The 15,795-nt window shown below is 44.0% G+C and overlaps 1 protein-coding gene across 1 annotated transcript; it reads left to right on the forward strand.

Moving 5' to 3' along the window:
- The first annotated feature begins 6,358 nt into the window (after positions 1-6,358).
- Positions 6,359-8,211, forward strand: LOC123186041 (probable xyloglucan galactosyltransferase GT15). The gene is made up of 2 exons (XM_044597836.1): positions 6,359-6,854; positions 6,970-8,211. The coding sequence occupies exons 1-2, from the start codon at positions 6,406-6,408 to the stop codon at positions 8,084-8,086; spliced, it is 1,566 nt and encodes a 521-aa protein (XP_044453771.1). The 5' UTR covers positions 6,359-6,405; the 3' UTR covers positions 8,087-8,211.
- The last annotated feature ends 7,584 nt before the right edge of the window (positions 8,212-15,795 follow it).

A 15,795-nucleotide genomic window follows, 5' to 3' on the forward strand; every position in this document is an offset into this window, starting at 1 on the left:
ATCCATCCTACCACCCGGTGGTAGTTACCCCACATGTCTCATATACTACCATGTGGTACTATATATACTATTTTATTATATTAAATATGTTCATATACTATATCTAAAATATTTTAAAGCAAGTTACATGAAAAAATTGCATATGAGCCCCATAGTTTTTGTTATATTTGTAAAATACATACATATTTGTACGTAAAAATGAGCATACTCAAAAAATGATACATACTACCTAAAAATTAGTATATATACTACCTGATCATTGTTATATACTACATACTACACGTACATACTCTCGGTTCCGACAGATACTACATACAACATACAAAACGCAATTGGTGGTAACTACCACTGTTTGTAGGAAACATTTGTCCTATATATATATATATATATATATCAGGATCTTTTCAACACATAGTGCTTGCCAAAGGATAAAGTGTAAAAAGGAAAGGTGAAGATCACCATGACTCTTGTATAAGGTATAAGAACAAAAAGATAGGCCCTTCGCGAAGGGAAGCATAGGTTGTGATGTGCTTTTATGGTTGGATGCACAAAATCTTAATGCAAAAGAACGTCACTTTATATTACCACTTGTAATAGGGACCTTTATTATGCAGTCCGTCACTTTTATTTCTTCCATATCACAAGCTCGTATAAAGCTTATGTTCTCCATGCTAATAGATCATACATATTTAGAAAGATTTTATTGCTCTCCTTTCACCACATGCTGGTGTGGTCTTGCACTCGCTCCTTGCCTCCCTAGCTCGCACCTGTGCCGCTCTGAGTGGCGTTGTTGTGCAATGTGGTCGTCGACACTGATGTATGATGATACGAGTTGAGAGAGAGAGAGAGGGAGGGAGGAGGTAGGGAGAGAGATTATTCTTTTCTTTTCTTTTGTTGTGCGGGTCCTACATGTAAGAGAGAGAGAGAGGGTGGGTCTGTTTCTTTCTTACTTTTTTTCTAATGGTTCCCACATGTATGGGACATAACCCCTCGGACACTTTTAAGAGGTAGTATGGACCATAATAATGTTTGACCATACCACAGGGTGACAAAAGGGCATTCGGGCAACATAAAGTACTTTTAAAATGACAAAACTGAGCAAACTTGAAAATTAAGGGCAAAACCCACATGTGAACGCCAACTAAAGACATGGATGCAATTGTTGATTGCTCAATTAATCATTTTGTACATGTTCTTCGTGGCAGCTTGAATAAAAAAAGACACTTTGGCTTTTGTTAGCCATATGAAACTTGAGTGCTTATTGCTATTTATGACCTATCATCGCTGACAATAAGGATACATTTCTGTTTGACCTGGGTTTATTCATGTACCCCCTCCGATCCAAAATAAGTGTCGTGGTTTTATTTAAAATCATGACACTTATTTTGGATCAAAGGGAGTACCAGAGTTCTTATGCTAATATGACTGAACAATTTAGAATGTACACAACAATTCAGCGTCATTAAAGGAACTATGTTTCATTGTTGTTGGACCACTAGAATATTTATGGCTCCATTGAAGCACTTGTGCTGTTTTACTAGTACTAGTGGTTGGGGCGCTACCCTGTGGCGTCGTTTGAGGGGAAGTTATGCGCACGTTTCCATTTAAAAAAAATACATAGAGCCCTCCTCCATCTAAAAAAACATCTCAGAAAAAAAATCCTCACCTTCATCTAAGAAAAAGAAGTAAAAATCCCTAAAAAAAGAAAAAGAAGTAAAAAAAGAAAAAAAATCACCACCGCAGCCTACCAACGAGTGCCACTTTGAATAACCCTCCATTTAAAAAGTACCAGAGGTCCTCACCTCCATCTAAAAAAATACATTTAAAAAATAATTCACATCTTCATCTATTTTTTTCAAAAGATTTCTCACAGCGGTCAACCAGCTTGTGCCACGTGGCATAGCTTGTTGGCCTCCCTTCACACGTAGCTTAATGGGTTTAAGATGGTGAGATTACATTTTATTAGAATGAGATTTGGTTGTGTGAAACATGAATATTTGGATAACTTAAACTGAAAAGTACATATTACATGTTGCATCTGATCATTGTAATTTTTTTGCGGGAATTGATTATTGTATAGTTAAATTTTTTATCAAATATATAGCATAGTATATTGGATTTTTTTATCTCACGCATGTTGTGGGATGTGTAGATGTTGAGAAAAATAGTATTCCCTTTGCAAAGAAATATAAGAGCGTCTAGATACCTTCTTTGGTGATCTAAACGCTCTTATATTTTTTTATAGGGGGAGTAGGAATTAACTAATAATATAAAGATTTTTTTCATGCATGTTGAAATGGACCTTTGATTAGGTGACATACTCTATCTGTACAGAAATATTTGTCGAAAAAATGAATAAAATGAATGTATTTAGAAGTAAAATATATCTAGATAAATCAATCTTTCCAACAAGTATTTGAGATTTTTTAGGGTACATCATACTACTCCGGAGACTGGGCAGTATAGATTCATCTCAACGTTGATTGGGTGGGTAGTTTTGTCATTTTTTATTTGGTAATTTACTATAGAATTCCTCGCTGTGACCTCCCGTGGCCGTCGCCGGACGCCGGTCATCTTTGGCGTCCATCCAACAGTCGATCAGCACTGTCCACTAGTGCCTCTTTCTCTGCTGCATCCGGCGAGCCTGCGCATGCCAAGGCTGCCGCTTCCCGTGTGGGCGGCTCGGGTCGGCATCACCTGGATATGCGTTGCTTGTGCCTTGTGGCAACAAAATCATCACGATAGGTTTCGGTGAGATCCGATCGGAGTTGTGACTACTTGTATACGTACAAGTGATCGTAGGGAAGCCATTGGGTGCTAACATGACCGTGCATCTGGACATGATCAATTAATCTGGGAGGCTAGCTTGGTTAGCTTCGTGCTTATTTCCTTGGTCAAAAGTACTGGCTGGAACGATCTTCTACGTACAATCGTCTCTTCGTTGCATGTCATCTCCGCCCGGATCAGGCCAGCGCTAACAGTCTCAGAATGGATGGATGGACGTTTGGTGAAAACAGAGCGTCTTGACAGTTTGCATGTAGAGTTAGTGTTAGTATATTTGTTTAGTGTATGTTCCGATTTTACCCCTTAACAAAATGTACTACTAATTTTGTCTAGTAGTATCGGTGAATCTAATTCATTGAATGACTGAAAATAGACGGCTCCTATTGTTTAGATGTACCGTAAAAGATCTCAAGTTCGGTATTGAGATAAATAAAAATGGAAACATTAACGCCCACACATGTGGCAGTTTTGTAACTCGCCCACACGCATGGATCATCGTCCAGTGCAGTTTGCACGAATCTTGACACATTGAAGCAGAATTTGCATGCCACGTAGGACGGGCTTGGTGTGTGGGCGTTGGAGAGTTTGCCCACACGCCCGCACCATGCTGTTTGCCAGCTGCGCTGTGTGGGCGAACTAGTTTCTGTCCACACAACCACCACCTAGTCCATTCGCGTGTGGGCGAACTGCTTTTCGCCCACACGACACTCCTACGTTGTGGATGGCAACTGCAGTTACGCGAACGTGACAACTAGGTAAACACACATGACAACTGTGATTCTTTACTAGACGGCAACTGCAGTTGCACATACGTGGCAACCAGATAAACATACATGGCATCTGTGATTAACCACATATGACAACTATGGTTGAACCATACGTGGGAACTAGGTAAACACACATGACAACTATTGTTTGACCATATGTGGCAAATAGTTAATCACACACGGCAACTACGGTTTGATTACACGCGGCAACTACCATAAATTAGACAAGGCAACTATAGTTAACCAAAACAGATAGAATTGCCATGCTTTTACAACTACACTTGCCATCCCGGATAACTACATCTGCCAACCAGGATGGCAACTAAATCGCCATCCCATGGGTACCTAACGTAGCTGCGCCAGGACGTGTGGGCATTTTTGCTTCGTGCCACACACGCAGGGTGAAGAAGAGTAGTATTTGTTGGGCGTGTGGCATGAAGTAACCGTGCCCACACGTGTGGGCAATTCCAATATCCGCCCACACACAGCCCGTATGGGCTGCCTGCTACTCACATCACACACCGTGTGTGGGCGCATGTCGAATATATCGCATGTGTAAGAGTTATCGTCGTCCAATAAAAATCCATATGCAGTTATATACGAGTAGGATATAACTAGATGGTGATAAGTGCTAAGCAGCATCCACGACGCTCTTATACGTAAAGTCAGAGGGATCAAGAGTTTAAAGGCTCTGCGTAGAGCTCTTCATGACCACGCACTGGAACCCTTCCCAGAGCGCCTCGATGTAGCGCTCATGGAAACGAGACTTCACGCAGGACTTCTATAATCGAAACATCTGGAATCTTAGCACGTACGGATCCTCCGGAAGTCTTACATGCAATCCCGATGAGCGAAATCTTAATGAGCTGCTTAAGTCAAATTTGCAGGTCCGGGACTAAACAATGCATAGGAATGCCAAGCTGCCCTGGGATCAAGAAATCTTGAGATGCCGCATAAACAAGATCAGTGGGGATTGATGGCTCCACCTTAGATTGATTTGTTTTTGGATCTAGCAAAGCCCTGCCTAGCTGATTTTTCTTTTCTTTTCGAGGTTGCATTTCGTACAAGACAATTAGCACGGTGCCCCAAATGATGAAGTGTTGCTGAAGGAAGACTTGGCTGTTACCAAGAAACTCTATAACTACGGCGTGATACTACCTAGGATTTGGTATTTACAAGGATTACTACGTAGGAGTACTATATGTCCTTACACATTTGGAAGCATCACTTATAGTCCTGAAATACATAGGAACCATACCATATTACTTGCATATTTGGAGTATGATGTTTGCTGCCAAAGCACCTTGCAATAATCATCAGCACGTTAACTTACCATATTAAGAGACATGCTAATTAATGGTCAACCACAGACCATGCTCAATTAATAAATCATCCACTTACCTACACATACTTCCTCCGTTTCTTTTTACTCCCGTGTAAGACTTGTCAGAATTCAAACTTTGTAAAATTTGACCAAGTCTATGAGAAAAATGTCAACATTCACAATACCAAATCAATATCATTAGAAGCATCATGAAACTAATTTTTATATCCTATAACTTTTGTATTGCAGACGTTGATATTTTTTAATATAAAGTTGGTCAAACTTTACAAAGTTTGACTTCAGATAAATCTTATATGTGGTGTAAAAAGAAATGAAGAGAGTATTAATTAACCCAAAAATAATTAAATTATGAAAATAATATAATGTATAAACCCCATTACATAAAACGAAGGGTCAAACTATTCTATACTCACCCGCAACCCCAAAAAAATTGTTTCATACTCACACAACCTGCTCTTGCTAGATTGTAGTGCCAGTTCTACATAAACACTCTTTTTAGTCTAAATGAGGAAGTTGAGTTCCATATTGTGATTTATTGCCACACATAAATAGTCAATTCATAAATCAAACACATTGGCTAACTAAAATCACACCAGCGGTTACAAAAACATGATAACCATAGGTGTCCATGCACATAGCGGGGAGACAAAAGACCAAAATGTATATATTGTGTTAATGTATTTTCTTTGTTCATATCACATGTAAATAGGAATGTAATCCTACCGAATAATTGTTGTATATTTCGGCTAGGATCTCTCTGATTCACCTTGATTAGCAAGGCATGTAAGCCCTATATATGTGAATACAAGGCGCCCTTGAGGTGGTGTGAATTGCACAACAAACTCCACAACAATACAAGTTTCCTTGGTATCAGACTATTGTCCATGGAGCAATGCTAGACTCATGGGGGTGTTTTTACAACAATGCAAGTTTTATTGGTATCAGACTATTATTCATGGAGCAATTGCACAACAATGCAAGTTTTATTGATTGTCCATGCCATCGACCAATTTTCTTAAGTGACAAGCGTATTAGCTGGTGCAAGATAATTAATGCAAGCCTACTAGTTACGTGACCTGGCTAGGCTGATTACAATACAATGTGCATACTATATACTGTATCAGGAACTACATATGAGGACACATATGTCATGTTTTTTTAAAACAATACATATGTCATGCTTGTTGTCAAGACAGTCAGAGTACACGTAAGGGTGCTGCCACTGTGCCAGGATGACACAGATGGCGGTCTATGGCTACAGCTAGTTAACCACCATATTTTATACCCATGGTCAAAGGTCACATATATAATATGAAGTTATGAACCATGAAAGCACAAAGACCTAATAACAGTAGGATTCGCTAACACCGTATCATTAGTTAATTATTACCACTTGGTTCAGCAACCCCTACTAAACCCCTGGCTATCGAACTTGGCCAGATGCATGCTCGCTCTCCGCCTCCTCATCTAGCTGCTGCCAAGCTTGCTAGCCAGCAAGCCCAGCCAGCCATGGATGCTCACTACCCCAAGTACCTTCTCTACGGCATCCTCATCCTCGGCTCATGGCTCATCTCCTGTCTCCTGCACTTCCAGTTCTTCCATCTCTCCCTCTTCTCCTATGGGCCCCGCTCCGGCGCGTCGTTCGTCCTCATCCCGCTGTCGGTGCCCATGGCGCTCGATGCCAGCTTCCTGCCAGCTCCCTCTGCCGTCGCCGAGGATGTCCCCCTGCGCCGGCTTTCGTCAGCAGCGTCGTCGTCTTGCCAGGGGAGGTACGTTTACATGTTGGATGTGCCGTCGCGGTTCAATGTTCTCAGGGACTGCGTCGAGGGCTCGCCGGCGTTTCAGGACGAGTGGCACGTATGCTCCCTCATGGCCAATGTCGGCATGGGCCCAGTGCTCCCTCCCGCCACCGGCAATGGAAGCGACGGTGACACGGGTGTCATCCCCAACACCGGATGGTAAGCTCCTTGATTTGTCATCTATTAATGGCGGCGTAGGTCAACCGGTGTGGGTTTTGCCGGCATTCATGGTGCTTATACATGAGTTAGCTGCGTCTAAGAATGTTACGTGCAGGTATGCCACGGATCAGTACGCCCTGGAAGTGATCGTGCACAACCGTATGCGCCAGTACGAGTGCCTCACCGACGACCCGGCGGCGGCGACGGCTCTGTACGTGCCCTACTACCCGGGGCTGGAGCTCCAACAGCACCTCTGCGGGTTCAACGCCACGGTGCGCAACGGGCCGTCGTCCGAGTTCCTGCAGTGGATGTCGGCGCGGCCGCAGTGGGCGGCCTTCGGCGGCCGCGACCACTTCATGGTCGTCGGCAAGACCACCTGGATGTTCCGGCACAAAGAGGGAGACGATAGCGGCACCCAGAAGGTCTGTGGCAACAACTTCCTCGAACAGCCCGAGTCCGGCAACATGACGGTGCTCACCTACGAGTCCAACATCTGGGATCGGCGGGACTGCGCCGTGCCGTACCCGAGCTACTTCCACCCCACGTCGGCCGGCGAGGTTTCCGCGTGGCAGGCGCGCGTCCGCGCCACAGAACGTCCCTGGCTATTCGCGTTCGCCGGCGCACGGCGTGCCAACGGGACGCTTGCCATCCGCGACCGCGTCATCGAGTCGTGCGCCTCCTCGCCTAGCCGGTGCGGGTTCATCGACTGCAGCCACGGCCTGGAGGGCAGCATCACCTGCCGGTCGCCGCGGAGGCTCGTCTCCGTCTTCGCCTCGTCCCGTTTCTGCCTGCAGCCGCGCGGCGACTCATACATGCGCCGCTCCTCCGTCGACGCCATCATGGCCGGGTGCATCCCCGTCTTCTTCCACGAGGCGTCCACCTTCAAGAAGCAGTACCGGTGGCACGAGCCGGATCCGGAGAGCAGCGGCAACGGCGACGGCCGCCCGTACTCGGTGCTCATCGACCCCGACGAACTCCTCGAAGGGAAGGTGGACGTCGAGGGGGTGCTAGCCAGGTACACCGACGAGGAGGTGGCCGCCATGAGGGAGGAAGTGATCAAGATGATCCCGAGGTTCCTGTACAAGGATCCCCGGGTGAGGTTCGAGGGGGACACGAGGGATGCGTTCGACATCGCCATTGATGAGGTGATGGCCAGGATCAGGAGGATCAAGAATGGGGAGGATTTGGGACGGTTTGCTGCTGATGATGTGATGGTTGCTAAGGGCTCCTGACACTATAGCTAATTATTACTGTACGTAGGTGGCCTTTTGCCTTTGTACTAGTTTTGTTGTTGCTACGTTGTTGTTAGTGGGAATGCAAATTATATGGTGTCCGTCTAATTCTCAGTAGTAATGGATTCTCACTCCGTACAGTCGTCGTTTCTTCTTTTTGCCATCTATGATTAATCATAGTTGCCATCTATTGTTAATCAGGATAAGAGCTTTATTAATGATAAAAAGACGGAAACACTAACGCCCAAATGTGTGGGCGTTTCCTAACTCGCCTACACGTCTGGATCGTCGTTTACTGTCTTTTGCACGAATCTTGACACGAAAAATTAGATTTAATGTGCCACGTAGGACGGGGCTGGTGTGTGAGCGTTGGAGAGTTTGCCCACACGCCTGCACCACGCTGTTTGCCAGTTGCGCTATGTGGGCGAACTAGTTTCTGTCCACACAGCCATCACCTAGGTCATGCGCGTGGGCGAACTGCTTTTCACCCACACGACACTCATATGTTGTGGATGGCAACTGCAGTTACGCGAATGTGGCAACTAGGTAAATACACATGACAACTGTGATTTTTTGCTAGACGGCAACTACAATTGCGCGTATGTGGCAACCAGATAAACACACATGGCAACTGTGACTAACAATAAATGGCAACTATGATTGGACCACACGTGTCAACTAGATAAACACACATGGCAACTACTGTTTGACCATATGTGACAAGTAGTTAATCACACACGGCAACTACAGTTTGATTACACGCGGCAACTACCAAAACTTAGGCATGGCAACTATACTTAGTCAAAACAGATAAAGTTGTCATACTTTTACAACTACACCTGCCATCCCGGATAACTACATCTACCAACCAGGATGGCAACTAAATCGTCATTTCGCGGGATACCTAACGTAGCTGCATCAGGACATGTGGGCATTTTTACTTCATGCCACACGCGCGGGGTGGAGATGAGTAATACTTGTTGGGCGTGTGGCATGAAGTAGCCACGCCCACACGTGTGAACAATTTTAATGTCCACTCACACACAGCCCGTATGGGCTGCCTTCTGCTCACACCACACACGGTATGTGGACACATGTCGAATATACTACATGTGTGGTAGTTATCGACGTTATAATTATAAAATGGATTTACTAATTCTCATCTAGATGAAAATTAGCTATATCACATCTAGATCTTCCACCGTTCGATTTATTTGTCTGTAAAATTGGGGCAATGAAGATCTCGACTGTGTCGTGCTTTTCCGCGTGGAGTTGTCACGTCTGTTGGGCCTTTTTCTACTTCGCGATGGGGCAGGCTGCTACCAGATTTCTGCAAACGCATAGGAAGATGGCGGGGTTAAACACGTTACTAATCATTTGTGATTGTGTCTAACAAAACTAATTAATTGTGATTTTATCCTTTTGTTTTGTTTTTCTCTCATTTGTTATTTTTTATTTCAGAATTGCTAAAACTCAGTTTTAATGATGTCTCATCTAAGTTTCGATCCATTTGATCTGTCGCTATAATTTTTTTTCCAGTTCTTTGATCGGGGTTGTTTAATCCCGTTCGGTGTTGCTTTTTTTTAGAAGAGTCCAGTGTTGCTTTGTGCGTCCGTTGTCCACTTTGCAGCTCGTCAGGCCAGGCATCATTTTTGTTGGGCCGTTTTTTCATGGCCTATTTTTCATAGCCTGTTTCAGTTTTCTGAGTTGTGTAATAATCGAAATCACTAATTAAGGAGTATCCGTTGCAAAGATCATTCCAATTTTCCTAGTTACGACAAGTGGTGCACATGCAGCGTGCCACTTGTCGCAACCTGGGAGTTTTTTCTTTTTTCGTAGATCCGTTTATTCAAAACGTTTTATCTCTCAAACCGTGCGTTCAAATCTCGAACAATTTTCACTTTTGGATTCCTCGTGTCGAGATCTTCAAAACTAGATCCCATGTTGATAGGTTTTGACGAACTTTGTTTTTCACGAAAAAAACCGAACGAAAAAACCGAACCGGGAGCACGGGTTTTTTCCTTTCCGAAAGAGGCACGCCCATGCCTCTCACGAAATCACAACCGTGCCTCTCGCGGAAGCAAAACCATGACTCTCGTGGAAGAAAAGAAGAAGAGAAAACGCGTTTTTTTTCATTTTCCGAGGAAGCACGGCCGTGACTCTCGCGAAAGCACAACCGCGACTCTTGCGGAAGCAAAACCGTGACTCTCGCGAAAGGAAAAAAACAGAAAACACGTTTTTTCCTCTTTCCGAGAGGCACGGCCGTGACTCTCGCGAAAGCACAACCATGCTTCTCTCAGAATCAAAATCGTGACTCTCGCGAAAAAAAACCAGAAAACGCGTTTTTTTCCGTTTCCGAAAGGCACAGCCGTGACTCTCGCGAAAGCACACCCGTGCCTCTCGCGGAAGGAAAACCGTGACTCCCGCGAAAGAAAGAAAAAACAAAAAATATGTTTTTTTCGTTTTTGAGAGGCACGGCTGTGCTCTCGCGAAAGCAAAACCGTGTCTCTCGCGGAAGCAAAACTGTGACTCTCATGAAAGAAAAAAAGAAAACGCATTTTTTCACGCATTTTTTTTTCAAATTTTTTGATTAAAAAGCTAAAATAGACCGGTGAAAAAGCAAAACGTCGAAAAACCTCAGAAAAAAATGTTTAAAAAGCAGAAAACGCGTGCGGAAAAAAATTCAAAGAAAGTGCCCAAAGCACGACATATGGGAATGGCTGAGAGCGTCAAATTAATCGTTGTAAGGCTCCCGAAAAAGCGCTTGTTAACTAGTTGCTCTTTGTAATAATAGTTGAAGAGACGAGTAGGCTGTATAAGTCGAAGGGACGAGCTGGCCCGTCGCTCATCAGTTCCATTCTTCACTCTTTCTCTTTCTCTATCCTATTTTCCTTTGTCTTTGAAGCAGAGTCGTCCCGATCATGGGAATGTATCCGGTGCACCTGTATTTGTGGTACTACCGATGCACCGGATGCCATAGAATATTTTAAAAAATCTGAAAAAATTCTAGCATGTTAACACAACATCAATGTATAATGTCAGAAAATTTCATATAAAAAGTTGAAATATTTTTTGAGACACAAAAATGACAAATTTAACATCAGTGTGATAATGGGCCAAATCTAAAACCCAAATTATGTTATGTACTATTCAGTGTTGAATCTGTCATTTTTCTTTTGGGCGTTATGTTTTGAATTTTGACTTTAAATTTTGTGACAATCTACAATGATGTTGTGCAAGCGCGCTAATTTTTTTTCATATTTTTTTGAACATTTTAAAAGCACAATGTGAGTTTGGTGCACCGGTAGCACCACAAACTCCAGTGCACTAGATATTTCCCCTCCCGATCATGGATCTCCTTCTAAACACGCAAATGCCCTTTTCTTCTGTTTTTATTTTGCAAGTCTAACCTTGACATGCAAGGAGCCTGATATTTTTTTTCTTATCCTAGTTGCAAGTCGGCCATCGATATGAAATTTAGCTCGACTCACTTTTGGTCTCTCAACATGCACTCAACCTGCATATTTATTTTCATGTCCTAGTTGCAAGTGGACCACTGATATACAATTGGGCCCTACACATTTTTCGGCACTCTTGCAAATGCACCCCATCATGCAACAAGGTTCATCTTTTTTTGTCCCAGTTGTAAATCAACCATCGACTACCGACACGCAGTCGGGCCCTAGACACTTAAAATGACGTCATATAGGCATGCATTCTTTTTTTTCTCTTTGCATGAGTCCTCCGCTGAAAGCCTGTTGCACGCACAAGCAGAGGCCCAAGTTGAGGACATGATCCAAGCACGCGCTGGGAAAGCCCAGGGTTTCAACAAATAAAGCTCACAGATTTGATGATTGCCTGCGGTGGTCTTCATGGGACCCAAGCGACGGCAGCCTCCCATGATATACTTTTCCTCGCTGTCGGCGACGGTTACGAACGTGTTGGCTGCCTCGTTGATCTCCATGATGCCGGCTTCTTTCTCCGTCAGCACGACGCGGTTCCGCACACGTTGAGGGCGGATGTCACGGGAGGAGCAGTACTGTGACGCCCCGAGACCGTTGTGCCTCCCATTGTTTGGCTATGTTACTACTTTGCTCAGCCCCTCTTATAGCTAACCTATATCATGCCTCCTGTTGTTTGGCTACGTTACTACTTTGCTCAGCCCCTCTTATAGCGTTGCTAGTTGCAGGTGAAGATGGAGTTTGTTCCTTGTTGGGATATCACCATATCTCTTATTTAATTAATGCATCTATATGCTTGGTAAAGGGTGGAAGGCTCGGCCTTATGCCTGGTGTTTTGTTCCACTCTTACCGCCCTAGTTTCCGTCATACCGGTGTTATGTTCCTTGATTTTGCGTTCCTTACGTGGTTGGGTTATAATGGGAACCCCTTGATAGTTCGCCTTGAATAAAACTCCTCCAGCAAGGCCCAACCTTGGTTTTACCATTTGCACTAACAACCTATCACCTTCCCTTGGGTTCTGCAGACTCAAGGGTCATGTTTATTTTAACCCCCCCGGGCCAGTGCTTCTCTAAGTGTTGGTCCGAAACAGAGCCACTTGCGGTGCCACCTCGGGGAAACTTGAGGGCTGGTTTTAGCTATACGTAGTGTTCATCCGGTGTTGCCCTGAGAACGAGATATGTGCAGCTCCTATCAGGATGTCGGCACATTGGGCGGTCTTGCTGGTCTTGTTTTACCATTGTCGAAATGTCTTGTGACCGGGATTCCGAGCCTGATCGGGTCTTCCTGGGAGAAGGAATATCCTTCGTTGACCGTGAGAGCTTGTGATGGGCTAAGTTGGGACACCCCTGCAGGGTTTTGAACTTTCGAAAGCCGTGCCCGCGGTTATGGGCAGATGGGAATTTGTTAATGTCCGGTTGTAGAAAATCTGAAACTTAACTTAATTAAAATGGATCAACCGTGTGTGTAGCCGTGATGGTCTCTTTCCGGCGGAGTCCAGGAAGTGAACACAGTGTTGGAGTTATGCTTGAACGTAAGTAGTTTCAGGATCACTTCTTGATCATAGATTCTCGACCGTGCCTTTGCCTTCTCTTCTCGCTCTCATTTGCGTAAGTTAGCCACCATATATGCTAGTGCTTGCTGCAGCTCCACCTCATACCTTTTCCCTACCCATAAGCTTAAATAGTCTTGATCGCGAGGGTGTGAGATTGCTGAATCCCCGTGACTCACAGATACTTCCAAAACCAGTTTGCAGGTGCCGATGATACCGTGCAGGTGACGCAACCGAGCTCAAGGAGGAGCTCGATGAAGATCTTATTCGTTGTGTAGTTTCATTTCCAGTTGATCAGTAGTGGAGCCCAGTTGGGGCGATCGGGGATCTTTTGCATTAGGGGTAGTCTCCTTTTATTTTGGTTCCGTAGTCGGACCTTGTATGTATCTGGTTGATGTAATGCCATTTTTATGTATTGTGTGAAGTGGCGATTGTAAGCCAACTCTGTACCTCTTTCTTATTCAGTACATGGGATGTGTAAATATTACCCCTCTTGCGACATGCCTACAATGCGGTTATGCTTCTAAGTCGTGCTCCGACACGTGGGAGATATAGCCGCATCGTGGGTGTTACAAGTTGGTAATCAGAGCCTTCCCCGACTTAGGAGCCCCCTGCTTGATCGAATCGTTGGCGTTGTTGAGTCTAGAAAAATGTTTTGAGTCTTTTAGGATTATATATATCGGAGAGTAGGATTCTTTTTATTCCTCAGTCCCTTCGTCGCTCTGGTGAGGCCTCCTGATGTAGAGTTTTGACTCTTCTCTCCTCAAATTTCACTAAATTTTTTTTAGGATCACGCGAGTATCTTGGAATCGTTTCGATGGTTTTGTGACAAGAACATTGTTCTTGTTGCCTCCTGACATTTAGGGGTTGTGGCAGTGTCCCGGGGAGTTGAGCTCCGAGGTGTTGTCGTCACAATTTTATCGTTGCAGTTCTGGAATACCTGAGTTTCGCCGACATCGAAAATCTCTTTTATGCAATTGTTGGTGAGATAACGTCGACACCACCCAGTACTGGGGCGGGAGTTCGAGAGTATTGCCATAACTCGTATAACGGATGCTTTTCGAAGGTTAAGGTAAATGATTTCTGAAGGTTTCTTGGTTATGTGTTGAAGGATGGATACAGCTGGATGTAGGATTTGTTAGTTTTGGGTGAGATATTATGCTTCCCCTGTATCCCCAACACCTGATTGCATAACCAGAAAGTTTCGGGAGTTTATAAGTGGGAATTCAAGTATATCGTAGGATATCTTTCCGACAGATGTATGATATGAAATTGGGGTTCGATGTCTAGTGGTCCGACTATCCACGGTTGATTTTACAGTGGTCTCGTTGTGTCTTAAAGAGTCCTTGGCTATGCTGACTCGGGGACGCTTCGTATGTCATGTGCACTGCCTTGTACATGATGGTGTTGTACGATCGAGCCCGTGTGGGCCCCACCATGAAAACTTCGGACAAAATCTCTATCATATGTTTGTTCTGGCTTATTTTGCAAGCCAATCCTTTGTTTTGTTTTCAGTTGTGGTATTCGAGTTGCTTCGAAGTCAAATGTTGATTCCATACCTTTCCTATGTGGTGTTCTCATATTTCTATGTGAATACCAATCCCTCTTGATAATCAAGATTGTCATGTCAATCCTTTTTCAACCGGTGTGCATCTCTTCAAGTGGATCCGATCATTTTCAACATTCGCAAGATCAACTCTAACTCTTCTCAACGGGGTGTTCGTTTCATCCATCCCAAGTTGTCTTTGTTGTCCCTCCCTCCCACCCTTGTTTCTTCAAGGACTCAGATTTCTTATTCAAGGATCCTTTTATTGATGGGAAGTCTCTCCATTCTTTTTTCCTTCATGTTCTTACCCGGTGTTTCTCATGAAGATGCTCTACTCGTTCATCATTCTTCGTTCTCTTTTCTTCTCCAGTGGATCCAATTCAAGCTTTGTTGATCATATCCTTTTCCTCGTTTCAAATACCTTCTCATGCTGGTGCACCTCATACCATTCACTTCTCACTATTCATTTGTTCGGGAGTGTTGAAGATATCTCAGAAGGCTCGTCTTGTCATTCAAGATCCGTTCAACTTATTTCGAGGTTGTTATCTCAGTCAAGCCGTTTAATTCAACCGGTGCATTATCTCTTCCTAAGTAATCGTTCAACAGTGTTTCTTTTGAGTGGGCACTAACCCACAGGCTTTTCCCAGGATCTTACCTGACTCTTCTAATTTTTCCCGGAGTTACTCCCAAATTCTTTGCGAAGTGTGACGTAAGAATGAATTTTCATCAGTCAGATGTCTTTCTCCAAGGTCTTTCAAATTCTTCATCGTTGGTTCAACCTTTCTAGTCTTCATCCCGGAGTATCTCAACAATTCATGGTGGTCTTTATCATCATCACTCTCTGCAGTTGAAGATCGAAGAAGTGTTTCCTCTAAATCTTATATGATCTCTCAAAGATTCCTGGCTCTAGCTTCGTGCCATCCTCTCATAATTGTTTGCGACTGTGAGAATTCTTTTCATCCATCTGGAGCATTTCAGGAGTCTTTTCAGTTTGATTCTCCGAAGACCATCATTTCGGGTTTATTCATTCTCAGCTTTCAGCTCTTGTTCTCCAAATCTTACCGGGTGCATCATTAAAATATCCTCTAATCAGCTCATGATCTCTTCGTTTCATTTGTATCTAAATTCTCAAGCATCTTCGTTCATTTGCTAA

The sequence above is a fragment of the Triticum aestivum genome, chromosome 2A (genome assembly GCF_018294505.1).
Source record: "Triticum aestivum cultivar Chinese Spring chromosome 2A, IWGSC CS RefSeq v2.1, whole genome shotgun sequence".
Lineage (NCBI taxonomy): Eukaryota > Viridiplantae > Streptophyta > Magnoliopsida > Poales > Poaceae > Triticum > Triticum aestivum.

Excerpts from the sequence above, each read along its gene's own strand:
- LOC123186041 (XM_044597836.1), top strand. The coding sequence starts at position 6,406 with ATGGATGCTCACTACCCCAAGTACCTTCTCTACGGCATCCTCATCCTC. Across the intron at positions 6,855-6,969 it reads GTCATCCCCAACACCGGATG|GTATGCCACGGATCAGTACG; the intron begins GTAAGCTCCTTG and ends TGTTACGTGCAG.